This window comes from Salvelinus namaycush, chromosome 31 (assembly GCF_016432855.1).
Source record: "Salvelinus namaycush isolate Seneca chromosome 31, SaNama_1.0, whole genome shotgun sequence".
In the NCBI taxonomy this organism is placed as follows: domain Eukaryota; kingdom Metazoa; phylum Chordata; class Actinopteri; order Salmoniformes; family Salmonidae; genus Salvelinus; species Salvelinus namaycush.
Window position 1 is genome coordinate 27,865,572 of NC_052337.1, and position 15,895 is coordinate 27,881,466.

At 41.8% G+C, this 15,895-nt stretch overlaps 1 protein-coding gene across 1 annotated transcript in view; it reads right to left on the reverse strand.

The window, feature by feature from the left end:
* LOC120026404 (BMP/retinoic acid-inducible neural-specific protein 1-like) overlaps positions 1-15,895 on the reverse strand; it is a 116,714-nt gene that overhangs the window by 63,280 nt on the left and 37,539 nt on the right. Inside the window, exons 2-3 of the mRNA XM_038971263.1 lie at positions 11,681-11,871; positions 7,177-7,346 (exon numbers count right to left, since the gene is read on the reverse strand). Of these exons, the coding sequence (XP_038827191.1) occupies positions 7,177-7,346; positions 11,681-11,871 (361 nt within the window). The remainder of the gene's footprint in view (positions 1-7,176; positions 7,347-11,680; positions 11,872-15,895) is intronic.

Genomic DNA, 15,895 nt, shown 5'->3' on the forward strand with positions numbered 1-15,895 from the left:
GGGTCAATGCAAATAGTCTGTGTAACCATTTAACTATTTAGCAGTCTTACGGCTATTTAGCAGTGTGATGGCTTGGGGTTAGAATCTGTCTCGGAGCCAGTTGGTCTGAGAGCTGATTCTCTGGTACCGTTTGTCGGATGGTAGCAGAGTGAACTGTCTATGGCTTGGGTGGCTGAAGTATTTGGCAATATAAAGCATAATCAACTAATCATTCCTTCTTCCTCCATCACTCTTTCTTTCTGAGAAATATGTAATTAACTACTAGCGGTTAAAGGCGTTGGGGCCAGTAACCGAAAGGTTGCAGGTTCGAATCCCTGAGCTGACTAGGTGAAAAATCTGTCGACGTGTCCTTGAGCAAGGCACATAACCCTAATTGCTCCTGTAAGTTGCTCTGGATAATAAATGACTAAAATGTAAATGTAAAATTACATGAATGTACATGTACTGTATATTGCCAGGTCACAATGTGCTTGTAATGTCAAGAGGAAGTAACTTGCCTCCTTCACCAACAATGAGCCCACCTACAGCACCCATGGCAGCCATTTTGTGCTGCACACCTACACATCAGTTGTTGCAGTGCAGAGGGGAGGAGGTTTACTACTGACAACACAGCCCTGTGTGGTATAGCTACAGTAAGATAATCAAGGCACAGTTATGAGCATAATTTATTCTCAAAGTCCTGAAGACATCCCCTAGTGCTGTCCTTTAACCATATTTGCTGTTGCACAACTCTGCCGACTGAGGGCAGGATTAAAATGATGGTAGCCTGAGAGAAGGAGGGAATAGATTGGGGCTTGAGGGAGAGATACATCCAGTATGATGGAGTGTCTTCATCAGGGGACTGCTGCCACTGCAGAGCTTTCTTAATCTGCCCATCACCTGCCACTCGCCTAATGACTTTCTATTTTTGGAAACATTGAAATGAAGGGACATGCTCACCAGTAACTCTCTGTGGCTGGACACATCTCTGAGGAAGTTTGCTTTTGGAATGTAAAGGGATTCCATGGAATTTAGTAAGAGATAGCTTCACTGTATCACATGGCCTAACCGCACAACTCATGAAATGTGAGGGGTTTTAATTGTGTTCCGAGCCGACATGGAAAGGTAACAATTGGTAAAATTGGTAGTGCTAACACTGAGTACCAAGATTGAATAATAATAAGGCTGCTTCAAAATTCAAATGCCTTCATTAGGCAACACCCTCCTCAACCAACCAATCAAGTTAATCTAGTTAAATTCACACAAAAAAATCTGGGTTAAATAGGGCCTGTTAATTTTAACACCTCAGACACATTTTGCTCCACTCTACTCCAGAGCATTGTGGACCACAGAGGTGGCAATCAGAAATTAGAAACAGGATCCTGCTGCATCATCAGTAAATCTGCATATTGAATCCTGGTGTAAATCAGGCCAGCAGAGTGACTCCTCAGGGAAGTGACCTTGTGGGAACACAAGCCAACGTCACACAGCAGCAACCATATTCCTCCCCACCCCTGCATAATCATCCTGGAGCTTGGTCACAGAAGAACTGCCTGCTCGTAAAATTGTATTATTTCATTAAAATGCTTTACTGGGCATCTTATTTTCCTTCTTAAATAATCATGAGGGGCCGCAGTGATTCGGGGGTTTGTGTACCCACATCCATACCCACATATGCAGTCATAGTCGGCCCTGGCCATTTGGGGGCCATAAGCAACATTTTGTTGGTGGGGGCCCACCCCACCTTGTGAGCAAAGCATTTTAGCGGCCACCCTCTTGACAGCGGAGAAAAACATTTGTAAAAATGTTAAATATATATACATTTTTATTTTTGTTTCATTTAATTGAGCCACCAATAGCCCATCCCTGTTGGGCTGCCAGTAGCCCATCCCTGTGCTACCCAGAAGCACATATCTCCTCCTTTTCATTTCTCACAGCAGGGTGTTAGTGCCATGCGCAGTTCTTCTTTGTGCTGTTTTATCTCTGATTTGGGGTATGTTACAGGTTTAGCCAATATGCTGTGTCCCAATTATTTGTTTGTTTGCCCTGCTGAGGCATGGGTGGATGGAAAGCCAAATGAATGGGTAGCCAGAGTACCAAACACAATGAAAGGTAGTTGGCTGAGTGAATGGTGGGGGTAATGGATGGGTTGACCTATAGATAAATACTGTAGTCTGATGAACATAAATATGGATGGGTGGATATTACTGTGTGTATTTAATTGCAAAAGCAGTAGAATAAAGTGGATGCTCTTGGCAACATTCGTTGTCATCTTCTCAATGTGTAGGAAGTGAAAAACTGTTCTACATTCGAGGAGACAAATGAAGTACAGGAATCCCCCCATATGATCGCATCACTCAGTAACCTCAGGCCAGTCTGCCTGTAGCAGCTGTGTGTGTGTGTGTTCTCTTTCCCCTTAGATTTATTCCATTTAAAAGCTGATGTTTAAAATTACTGAGCTCCCTGTTCTCTTTAGGGCTACTGAATTAGAGTTATCATCGGGCCTGAAAATTCGAGCCTGTCTTACCCAAGCTTGGTGAGCTGAAGCCTGAGCCTAGGACCGGTCCAACATCACAGAAATGTAATGAGCCTGAACCTGAACAAAACCCCTTAAAACAGTATATTGATTTAAACTGGTGTTGAGAACAATGCAGCAGCAGAGTGAGAAGATGAGGAAACAGCCCTTGTCTTAGAAAAGCACGGGGAGAGGAAAACTGGGCCCGTCCCGGCCCATAGGGTTCGGGCTGAGAATGAGAACTCTACACTGAATCAAGAGAAAGATGTCTCAGCAAATACACACATTTCACTACACACACATTTCACTGCACACACTTCACGACTTCACAGCCCCGACAAGAAACTGCCAGTTACAGAGACACTTTGGCCCAAAAACCTTGTTTGTTTGAAATTATGTTATTAAGCCACCCATAGGGCTGTGAACTTTTTAAAGCCAAAAGGAAAGGAGGTGATGGTTGAGGCTTCTAGGCTCCAAAAATCAATTGGTTTGGGCAGATAAATTCCTGTGTGGGGTCTTAGAAAAATAACAAGTCCACGGCTTGCCCTGGGCGTCACCGGGGCAGGGGAAATAAGTCTTCGTTTTGATTAACGTTGGCATGTTGCTGGAACCTCTTAAGCAGTGCTAAGGCTTGAGGAGACGGGGGGGACGGGCCAGGGATGAGGGCTTGATAAATATAGCCAGGCTTGGCAGATCAGTGGATGCTCTCAGGCCATCCCAGCACACAATAATGTCTGTACACACATACACACACACACACACATAGAAACGCACGCACACACACACACAAACACACGCACAGATTTTCCTACTCTTCATTTTTCTCCTTATTCCTCACCAAAACCTACTGAAGTGTCTGGGGCATGTCCCCCTCCAGCAAGAGGTATCAGGACAGAAAGAGTGTCAAGGCCAGAAAAATTAGGGCTTACTCTAGACATATGACAACACAAACAGTATTGTGTGTGCATATATGTGCACTTGCCTGTGTTTGTATGCGAGATAACATGATAAGAAAAATTCTGAAAGGGAAATTAAATACCACAACTTATATACAATAGCAACTTCCAGGACTTAAAACTCACATTACATTACTGCAAGCATACCACCAAGTAAAACGGCACTGCAACCACACTGCAGTACTATACGGTAAATGTGCTTACTCGCCAGACAGGAAACATCTTAGTTTTGGTCTCTATTGATGTCTTTGTGCCTGTGTTTTCTCCATTGGCCGCAGCATCTCACTGTGAAGTTGGACTCACAGCCATATTAAATCAATATTGGAAGTGCAGGGCCTTGTTTTCTGTGTTTATAGATCCAGGCTGTGCTTCAGACCCAGCTTCCTCTCCACGTACAGATCGTTGTCTGTCTGCTACGTGACTGCAGGATCAGCGGCTGACTTTTCTTCTGCCGTTACCTCCTATTTATAGTGGGATAGATAGACCCACCAGTGATTTTGGATGGTAGTACTTCGGACAAAGCGTAGCAGTTTCAATAGTATGTGTATCAGCCTTAATTTGTGTAGGCAGTGGCCTCAAACTCAGCAAAAAAAGAAACATCCCTTTTTCAGGACCCTGTCTTTCAAAGATAATTCATAAAAATCCAAATAACTTCACAGATCTTCATTGTAAAGGGTTTAAACACTGTTTAAACACATGCTTGTTCAATGAACCATAAACAATTAATGAACATGCACCTGTGGAATGGTCGTTAAGACACTAACAGCTAAAGGACGGTAGGCAATTAAGGTCACAGTTATGAAAACTTAGGACACTAAAGAGGCCTTTCTACTGACTCTGAAAAACACCAAAAGAAAGATGACACTCCAGCTTGACAATGCCACCAGCCATACTGCTCGTTCTGAGCGTGATTTCCTCCAAGACAGGAATGTCAGTGTTCTGCCATGGCCAGCGAAGAGCCCAGATCTCATTCCCATTGAGCACGTCTGGCACCTGTTGGATCGGAGGGTGAGGGCTAGGGCCATTCCCCCCAGAAATGTCCAGGAACTTGCAGGTGCCTTGGTGGAAGAGTGGGGTAATATCTCACAAGAACTGGCAAATCTGGTGCAGTCCATGAGGAGGAGATGCACTGCAGTACTTAATGCAGTTGACAGTGAGAGGACATTTCTTTTTTTGATGATTTTATATTTTTTTTTGTTAAAACTGATTTTTTTTATTTTGTCACGGTTTACTTTTGGGAATCAATGCAAATGGATTTCTGTGATACTGTTGTCCTCTTAAATTCTGTCTGTTTTTCTCTTTCCTGTAATACACTCTTTTTGTTATTTTCTATTGTCTTCATGTGGTTTATTTTAGGTATATAATATGGAGTGTTTCTTATCAAACTTCTTATTGCTGCAGTCCCGGTAACGGGACCGATATGACAACAGCCAGTCCAAGTGCAGGGTGCCAAATTCAAAAACCAGAAATCTCATAATTAAAATTCCTCAGACATTCATGTGTCTTATATCATTTTAAAGGTAATCTGTTGTTAATCCCACCAAAGTGTCCGATTTCAAATAGGCTTTTCAGCGAAAGCACTACCAACGATTATGTTAGGTCACCACAAAACCAAAAATAATCACTGCCTATTTTACCAGCTAAAGATAGCTTCACAAAAACCAGAATAGAGATAAAATGAATCACTAACCTTCGATTATTTTCATCAGATGACACTCATAGGACTTCATGTTACACAATACATGCATGTTTTGTTTGATTAAATTCATATTTATATCAAAAAATCTGAGTTTACATTGAGGCTACAAGATTCACTAAATGCAAAAACATCAAGTGACATGGCATAGCCCATCGTTTCAACATGAATACTCATCATAAATATAGATGATAATACAAGTTATACACATTGAATTATAGATATACCTCTCCTTAATGCAACCGCTATGTCAGATTTCAAAAAACTTTACGGAAAAATAATTGCATGCTATAATCTGAGACGGCGCTCAATAGTAGCATACCACAGCTGCAAAGATGGCGTCACTGTAAACAATAAAATACATGATAAATATTCCATTACCTTTGATGTTCTAGATCAGATTGCACACCAGGAATCCCAGGTCCACAATAAATGTTTGTTTTGTTCGAAAAAATCCGTTATTTATGTCCAAATACCTTCTTTTGTTAGCGCGTCTGGTTTACATATCCAAACGCTAATTCTGGTCAGCGTTATATCGGACAAAAACTTCAAAATGTGATATTACCGGTCAAAGAAACATTTCAAACTAAGTACTGAATCAATCATTAGGATGTTTTTAACATATAGCTTCAATAAAGTTCCAACCGGAGTATTCCTTCTTGTCTGCGTGAGCAATGGAACGTCAGTGCCTTGCATGAAGAAAAGGCATGATCAGGACATGGCTGCTTGATGGACACCTGACTGATTCTGCTCTCATTCTCTCCCACAACATCATAGAGGTATCATTGGAATTTCTATTGATTGCTGACATCTAGTGGAACCCCTAGGCAGTGCAGCATCATTCATAACTCAATTGGATTTCTTAAGGGACTCTGGTGAATACAGACAAGCTCAGATTTCTGACTTCCTGTTTTGATTTCACCTCAGGATTTTGCCTGCCAATATGAGTTCTGTTAATCTCACAGACATAATTCAAACAGTTTTAGAAACTTTAGAGTGTTTTCTATCCAATACTAATAATAATATGCAAATATTAGGAACTATGACTGAGGAGCAGGCCGTTTGAAATGGGCACCTTTCATCCAAGCTACTCAATACTGCCCCTTCAGCCATAAGAAGTTATCAAACGCCTGAAGGACCAATTGTTCCTTCCACTTAAGTGGAAAATAATATCAACATATTGGAATATATTGGATGAAATGAATGTGATGAAAGGGTTTCTTGATTTGATAACTTTTCTGCCTCACTAAATAAGCTACATTTGCCCTCAGTTGACACAGTCCAATCATGATATATGATGAATGTAATTGTAGTGTGAGACAGATTAAATGATTAAATAACAATACCTGGCTTTGAGTGGGCACATTCTTTGATGTCTGATAATTGAGGACAGACACATTCAGACGCACGCGCACGCACACGCACGCGCACATGCACACAAGCACACGCACACACATGGACACACACACAAATGTCCTAATACTCGAATATCTCCCACATACACAGTCCAATATCGGTACCACTAAGAGATAGTGCAGGTTTGTCAGTCAAGAAGACAGTCAGGACAGGTCTTCTCTGGCTCCAGGAGTGTGACTGGTTACAGTGGCTATATTTATTCCGTTGAGAATGTGCTGTGTGTGCTTCTTCCCTCATCGACTTCTCGCCCGGCCCTGACTCAGCAGCCATTGTCAATTCTGTTTAATTTTGTCATGCTTGACTTCCTGCTACCCAGAGTCCTGTCTGCCAGAACCTCTTCATCCGCCCGTCACTTAGGACAACAAAAAGATGACAAGACACTCTCCAGGGGGCTAGGAGGGGGCTGGAGGAGGCCAGAGGTGTGTGTGTGTACCTGAATAAGATCATGTTGGTCTTGTTAAAAAACCTTGTTAATAAAGATCACTTGTGGGAGCAGCAAAATGTTGTTGCTGACATTATCCCACTTTTTAAACACATTCCTTTTATATCCATATCCTGAGGGAAACATTTGAACATATTTAAATACAGTTTTTTAGTGTGTATAGATGGCATACCTTGATGGCATTGGTGGAGATCTGGATCTCATGGAGTTTCCGCATGGTGCCATCTCGGTCGATGAAGTAGGAGGATGCCAGCTGGTGCAGGGCCTCCACATTCTGAGTGGCGTTGACCAGCTTTCTGTCCAGCTTGTTCTTGGCCATGTACATGGTCAACGCCTCCTCGCCTACAAGGAAGACAGGAAGTGGGACTTGTATTATGATACAGTAAAATAGGATACCATTGTTGACTTACTCTTTTCCTCTTTTCCTCCTCATCATTCACTCATGTACAGGGGCTTGCGAAAGTATTCACTACCCCTTTCCTGTTTTATTACTTTACAACCTGGAATTAAAATAGATTTTTTGGGGCTTTGTATCATTTGATTTACACAACATGCCTACCACTTTGAAGATGCAAAATATTTTTTTATTGTGAAACAAACAAGAAATAAGACCAAAAAGAAATGAAATCTTGAGCGTGCTTAACTATTCATCCCCCCAAAGTCAATACTTTGTAGAGCCACCTTTTGCAGCAATTACAGCTGCAAGTCTCTTGGGGTATGTCTCTATAAGCTTGGCACATCTAGCCACTGAGATTGCTGCCCATTCTTCAAGGCAAATCTTCTCAAGCTCCTTCAAGTTGGAAGGGTTCCGCTGGTGTACAGCAATCTTTAAGTCATGCCACAGATTCTCAATAGGATGCGGTCTGGGCTTTGACTTGGCCATTCTAAGACATTTAAATGTTTCCCCTTAAACCACTCAAGTGTTGCTTTAGCAGTATGCTTAGGGTCATTGTCCTGCTGGAATGTGAACCTCCGCCCTCAAGAATTTCCCTGTATTTAGCGCCATCCATCATTCATTCCATTCTGACCAGTTTCTCAGTCCCTGCCGATGAAAAACATCCCCACCGCATTATGCTGCCACCACCATGCTTCACTGTGGGGATAGTGTTCTCAGGGTGATGAGAGGTGATGGGTTTGCGCCAGACATAGCGTTTTCCTTGACGGCCAAAAAACTCAATTTTAGTCTCATCTGACCAGAGTACCTTCTTCCATATGTTTGGGGAGTCTCTCACATGCCTTTTAGCAAACACCAAACGTATCTTGTTATTTTCTTTTCTTTAAGCAATGGCTATTTCTGGTCACTGTTCCGTAAAGCCCAGCTCTGTGGAGTGTACGGCTTAAAGTGGTCCTATTGACAGATACTCCAATCTCCGCTGTGGAGCTTTTCAGCTCCTTCAGGGTTATCTTTGGTCTTTTTGTTGCCTCTCTGATTAATGCCCTCCTTGCCTGGTCCGTGAGTTTTGGTGGGCGGCCCTCTCTTAGCAGGTTTGTTGTGGTGCCATATTCTTTCAATTTTTTTATACTGGATTTAATGGTGCTCTGTGTGATGTTCAAAACTTCAGATATTATTTATAACCCAACCCTGATATGTACTTCTCCACTACTTTGTCCCTGACCTGTTTGGAGAGCTCCTTGGTCTTCATGGTGCCGCTTGCTTGGTGGTGCCCCTTTGCTTAGCGGTGTTGCAGACACTGGGGCCTTTCAGAACAGGTGTATATATACTGAGATCATGTGACAGATCATGTGACACTTAGATTGCACACAGGTGGACTTTATCTAACTAATTATGTGACTTCTGAAGGTAATTGGTTGCACTAGATCTTATTTAGGGGCTCCATAGCAAGGGGGTGAATGTATATGCACGCACAACTTTTCAGTTTTTAATTTTTTTATTATTTTTTGGAAATAAGTCAATTTTTTCATTTCACACCATCAATTTGGACTATTTTGTGTATGTCCATTACATGAAATCCAAATAAAAATCTACTTAAATTACAGGTTGTAATGCAACAAAATAGGAAAAACGCCAAGGGGGATGAATACTTTTGCAAGGCACTGTATGCACACTTTGTTGTCCATCAGTTGCTAGTTAGGCACCAAGTATTAAAGTACTGAAGTTTCCAAGCCATCTCCATTAAATTCACTGTAATCATAATTCTACTTTGTTGAGGGAAATAGTCCTTCCTACGATTGTGATATGTTGTTGTCCCACCTAACTATCTTAAGATGAATGCACTAATGTAAGTCGTTCTGGATAAGAGTGTCTACAAAATGACTAAAATGTCAAATGTAAGTTAGATCTAAAGTGACTATTACTGCCATTTATGCATCCACATTTCACTAAAAACAGTCTATGTTCCCTTAATAACTCCAGATGATGTGTTTATAAAGGTTGAAAAGGATACGGGCATAAGTGAGTGGATTGCTTTCACACCGAGGGAATGACCTTTAGTAGTGAACATCCTGGCACCGCAGGGGAAGAAGTGAACACCCCAGCAGAAAGCCCTGATCCTTTACACAGCAACAAACAATGACTAACGCCTGTTAGTTAAAACAACATAAAGGTCATTTGAACAGCATAAACAGCAAATGTTTCCTCTCCTTGACGTTCAAAGAGCATATAAGCCAAGTTATCTGGAACTCATTCAAGAACATGTCACATATATCACAACTCCCTGCATCGTGATTGGTTATTTGGCCCTTGGCGATGCATTGGGATTGGTCACTTAGCTTGTGATGGCTGTGACCGGGGGCGGCATTCAGGCCCATGTCTCATGCCTGGTTGGACCAGCAGCATTCTCTCCCTGCTCTCCCTGCTTTTCCCCGGGTGAAGGAAGGTTATACAGACACCCTTGGCCTACTGCATAAGGATAATGATACTACATTAACTCTCTATCGCTATAGCTTTGCCCCTCTCCTGATAATACAGAAGTAGGTCTACTGTACATAAATATGTTACTTTACTGCTCTTGCACCAGTGAAGTCAGGCCCAGCAGGCTCAGCTAGATTTGATACTTGTGGGTGAATTTTTTTATAAGAAATACATTGTCTCACATTTTACTGGGGCAGCTCTTTGACGATGGGCCTCAATAATGACTAAATTGATTCATACCTATGGCTGAGCCTTTAGCATTCTAAAGCTCTGTCTCAGTCTATGGTCAATGACGTTTTGCCATTTTTATGGATTTACAATATTGCCAAACAGGGGCACAATTTTATTGGCTACTGTAATGAAATAATACAAGATGATGGATATATAAAAGCAATACATGAAGGGAAGGTATCGATTTACCTGTATATCATTTAAGCACCAGTGCCTACTGGTGCTTAAAAGCAATGGAATTGCTAGACATAGGTACTCTACTGAGGAGTTAATGTTACCTGTGTGTGGGTTACTGTATATCTTACAGGATATATTACATTCTATTATTATACTGCACAATGGCAAAATGTACACTGTCCAATAGTGTCTGCATACCTATGAACCAAAACATATGCAGAGTAAAAGACAGATGTGCAAGCAAACATACACATGCTATATCCGCATACACGCATGGACACACACAGACATACACACTCCTTTTAGCTCATAAAGTGAGTCTGGCGCAGAGAACATAGTCTTTTCTGTATTCCTTGTCACTTCAGATGTAATAGCTCTGGGCCTTCATGGACAGCTTTCAGTACATTCCTCTTTTCTGGGTTTATCAGCTCACATAATGTTGTTCTTTATTAATATGCAACCCAGAGATTGAGATGAGTGACTTCTAGGCGATAACGCTCTGAAATGCCTTCAAGGTTAAAGATGATCTGGTGATAAAAGAGAGTGTGTGAGAGAGAGATAAATAAATAAAGAGTAAGAGAGAGAAGAAACCGTAAGAGAAAGAAAACAGCGAACAGAGAAAAAATAATTGTAACCTGCAAAATTGCAATCAGTTCTGTGTGTCAATATTCCCCTCATCTATCATCAACCTTTAATCACATGTGCATTTGTGGCAGCAGTGAATCATCCTGCTGGGAAGGGTTTTATTTTGAACGTATTAATACTTTACCTTAGTATCATATTTTGCTTATCATATTACAGAATTCCATAATTAGTGTGTTAGTGCGAATCACCTTGCAGGCTTGTACTTGATATTGCAACTCTAAACCTCTGCCAATGAAATCCCCCACCCTTGCCTTAACTAAATTATTAAACAGACTGTTTGACATTCAAGTGAAGTCTTAGATTTATACAGAAAGGGTAGCTTTCTATAGGATGAGCTCCTCAGTGACAGTTTGATATACTAATGTTTAATGAGATAAAACTATGTCTAATGAGATACAACTACGTCAAATGTTATCTTAACAGGACAGAACCATGAGAGGAAGTGCAGCTTTTAGAGGGGGTAGCCATTCAATTATGGCAAGCTCATTTGACAGTCAAAACCACCAATTTACCCATTGATATCTCATCTTCATGTATTTCCCATCAATTCCCTATCAATAAGCCATCAAAAAAGTGTCATGGACATTAACAGCACTTTCCCTAAATAAGGTCATGGGGAAACAATTTGGTCGAACCAACCACAATCAGGAGTCATCACCTGGCAGCCCGGAGCCAAATGCGTCCCACAAGCCATTGTTGTGGCTCACCAAGGGTGTCTTAATAAAGTAGAAGTAGATATATACTTTCTTACCTCCCAAGGTGGCGGATATGAGGATGTGGGTTCCATACTTCTTGATGATGGTGTCAATGAACTGCTGAGTGGAGGGTCGTCGCCCTAGCAACCGGACACTGCGCTGGAAGTCCGGCATAAGTGGCACGGGGTTCCGGATCAGGTCCCTCCTCTCGATGGCTGTGTTCCTCACCTTCCAACGCGCAAACTCCCTACAAGGAAAACAGCATAGGTAAATGCTTATGTCTTTAGATATTCATCAATGGTATTACGACAACCATTTATGCAACAGCAACAAACCGCACTGGGGACAAGATAAGTAGATAAGCAAAATTGAAGGTCATTTTACAATTAGCACCCGCTATAGCAAGCATCTTCCCAGTTGACATAATATCATCAATGCCATAATTGACTAATGTCTAAAATGGCAGTTACTGTTCACAATAGCTACTGGCAATGTTAAGACAAGAGTGTAAGTCAATTGTGATCAGATTCTTATTGAAAGGGAAGATGTATCCCCATCCCTAAGTAAGATAAAAAATAGTAGCAGCACATGGCACCATGTAATTAGCATTTTTTTTTAATGTAACCTTTATTTAACTAGGCAAGTCAGTTAAGAACAAATTCTTATTTACAATGACAGCCTACCAGGGAACAGTGGGTTAACTGTCTTGTTCAGGGGCAGAACAACAAACAGGTTTTTACCTTGTCAGCTCGGGTATTTGATCCAGCAACCTTTCGGTTACTGGCCCAAAACTCTAACCACTAGGCTACCTGCCGCCCCAGCTGGCTACCAGTTCTCTGCTCGAACTACCAGTGAACATCATCTCACGCCATTGAGTCACCATGTTATCTAATCAAGGCAAACGCCAAGCATGGCTGTGGGCTATCTCTGATTCTCTGTAGGTCCTGATTGTGTGAATGATCAGCATTAAACCAAACCGCTTTTGCCACGGGCCAGATCTGGGTCCTGCAATCAGGCAAAACTACTGATCTCTAATTGAATCACAATCATAGACCAATATTCCCATAGACATTTGAATTAGACTAAAATGTCTACTATAGACATCCAATTACAAAACAAATAATTATGTCCCTATTGTGTAAATTGTATGGTCCAATAACTGCAATGGGAATGCTGGTCCATCATTACCCCAGGGCATGGCTGGGGAAACAACTGAAAGAGCTACGTGATTCCACAAATAAGAAAAGCATAGCATTCTACAACTATTACATTGCAAAGTAATCCAGGTGTTATTCAGAATTATTTCCCAGATATTAATTTTAACAACAGCATAGCTATTACATAATCAGCCTTTACCATATGTGTTTGACGCAGTAGGATTAGGGGCATCTCAAATATAAATATCCATCCAGCTATAATTCTTTGATTAGTATTCTTTGTCTGAAATAATCCCCCTGGCAGACCAGTTGTCCTTTTAATTTCCATGAGACAGCTTGTAGTTTGCATGTTTAGCAACACAGGCTCGCCAAACAATTGTTACACTTTGAATGGGGGGAAGAAGGACAATGTTATAATAAAGATGTCACTTGGCAGCTTGAAGAGGTAGGCTAGGTACAGTATCCACTTACAATTTTGACACCTTGGTATTCAGACAGGTTCGTAAATCTCATTCAACAGGTTAGATCCTTCGGCAATGTAAAAGGATTTTAAAAGAGATTGCATTAGTTTGGGAGACACCACTGCTCGTTAATTCAATTGTGAAGCAGGGATTTTTGTCCCATCTACCCTATCATACTCATGCAAACACGTGCACACACCTGCACGAATGCACACACAGACAAAGTAGCTGCCGTTTTACAGGCTCCTGACCAATATTTAGCGTGTTTTTTATTGAGCAATTGTTTTGGGGGGTTGTACATAATCTTTTCGCCATCGTTTTCTATGACCAAGAAGAGCTTCTGGACATCAGGACAGCGATTACTAACCTCGATTTGGATGAAGATTTCTACTTCAACGAGTCGGCGGCACAGGGCATAATGCTCACCCTGGACCAAGCACTAATCCCAGAGACTTGGAAAAGGAAGAGACGGAGTAATAAAGGCCGACGCACCCTGGCGAAATTACATCAGCGAATAAATAATCTGCATCTACCCTTCGTTCTATTGGTGAACGTACAATCACTGCAGAACAAACTGGACGAGCTCCGTTCGAGACTATCCTATCAACGGGACCTGATGAACTGTAATGTCCTGTTTCTTGGAGTCATGGCTGAAGAAAGACATAGATAACATACTGTAGATCTAACAGATTGTTCTTTGCTTGATCAAACGGCAGCCTCGGATAAGCTAAAGGTGAGGCTTTTTGTTAACAACAGCTGGTGCACAATCTACAATATTACGGAAGTCTTGAGGTTCTGCTCGCCTGAGTTAGAATACATCACGATCAGCTGTAGACCATACTGTTTAACAAATATGTATCTATATTTTTCTATTTACAAAAACAATGGGGGCACGAAGACGGTGCTCAACAAGCTGTATAAGGCCATAAGCAAACAAGAACATGTTTATCCAGAGGCGGTGCTCTCAGCGGATGGTAATTTTAATACAGTGAAACTGAAATCCGTCTTGCCTAATTTCTACTAGCATGTCATCTGTGGAACTAGAGAAGAAAAAACCCTAGATAACCTTTACTCCACACACAGAAACGCATAGCAAGCTCTCCCTCTAACCCGAACTCTATCCTCCTGATTCCTGCTTACACGCAAAAAACTCAAACAGGAAGTACCAGTGACGCGCTCAATACGGAAGTGGTCCAAAAAAGAGGATGCTAAGCTACAGGACTGTGTCGATAGCACAGACTGGATTATGTTCCGAGACTCATCCGATGACATTAAGGAGTTTACCACATTGTTAACCGACTTCATTAACAAGTGCATCGACGAGGTCGTCCCCACAGTGACCGTACGTACATATCCCAACCAGAAACCATGGATTACAGGCAACATTTGCACTGAGCTAAAGGTTAGACCTGCCGCTTTCAAGGAGAGGGGACACTAATCCGGACGCCTATAAGAAATCCCGCTACAACCTCCGGTGAGTCATCAAACAGGCAAATCAGCAATACAGGACTAAGATTGAATCCTACTACGCCGGCTAAGATTGAGTCGTACTACACTTGTCAGATGTGGCAGGGCTTGCAAACTATCACGGATTACAAAGGGAAACCCAGCTGTGAGCTGGCCAGTGATGAAAGCCTACCAAACAAGGTAAATGCCTTTAATGCACACTTCGAGGCAAGCAACACTGAACCATGCATGAGAGCAACAGCTGTTCCGGACAACTGTGTGATCGCTCTCTCCATAGCCGATGTGAATAAGGCCTTTAAACAGGTTAACATTCACAATGGATTACCAGAACGTCTACTCAGAGCATGCACTGACCAGCTGGCAAGTGTCTTCGCTGACATTTTCAACCTCTCCCTGACCCAGTCTGTAATACCTACATGGTTCAAGCAGATCACCATATTCCCTGTGCCCAAGAACACCTAGGTAACCTGTCTAAATTACTATCGACCCGTAGCATTCACGTATGTAGCCATGAAATGCTTTGAAAGGCTGGTCATGGCTCACATCAACACCATAATCCCAGACACCCTGGACCCACGCCAAATTGTATACCACCCAAACAAATCCACAGAAAGAAATCCAAGCAATCTCTATTGCACTCCACATTGCCTTCTCCCACTTGGACAAGAGGAACACCTATGTGAGAATGCTGTACATTTACTACAGTTCAGCGTTCAACATCATAGTGCCCTCCAAGCTCATAACTAAGCTAAGGACCCTGGGACTAGGGCTGTTACAGGGACTGTATTAGAACCACACCGGCAGTCATGAGTCATAACTGCAATCAAATTCCATGTGAACATTTAGTCATGGTAACTACAGTAGGATTCTCCAAGCTCTGATGATGCTGATGGGCATTAGTAGGCTACCAAACTTGCTAACTGCCTGGTATTCAGCACTCTATTGTCCCTCTAATCACTCTGATATCAATGAAAATGTAATCATAAATCAAATCAAACACTTCATGAGAGCCCATGAGCTCAAGTTGTGCAACATAGGCTATGCAATTGCATGAGAAAACAGTGTTGATGACCTCTATTAAAAAGAAGAAGATCTCATCAGGTAGACCTACTATATGTATTTTTCAACTGTCCTAATATTAAGCACATTGCTTCGCTTTATAACAGGAGTATAATATAAATTAACC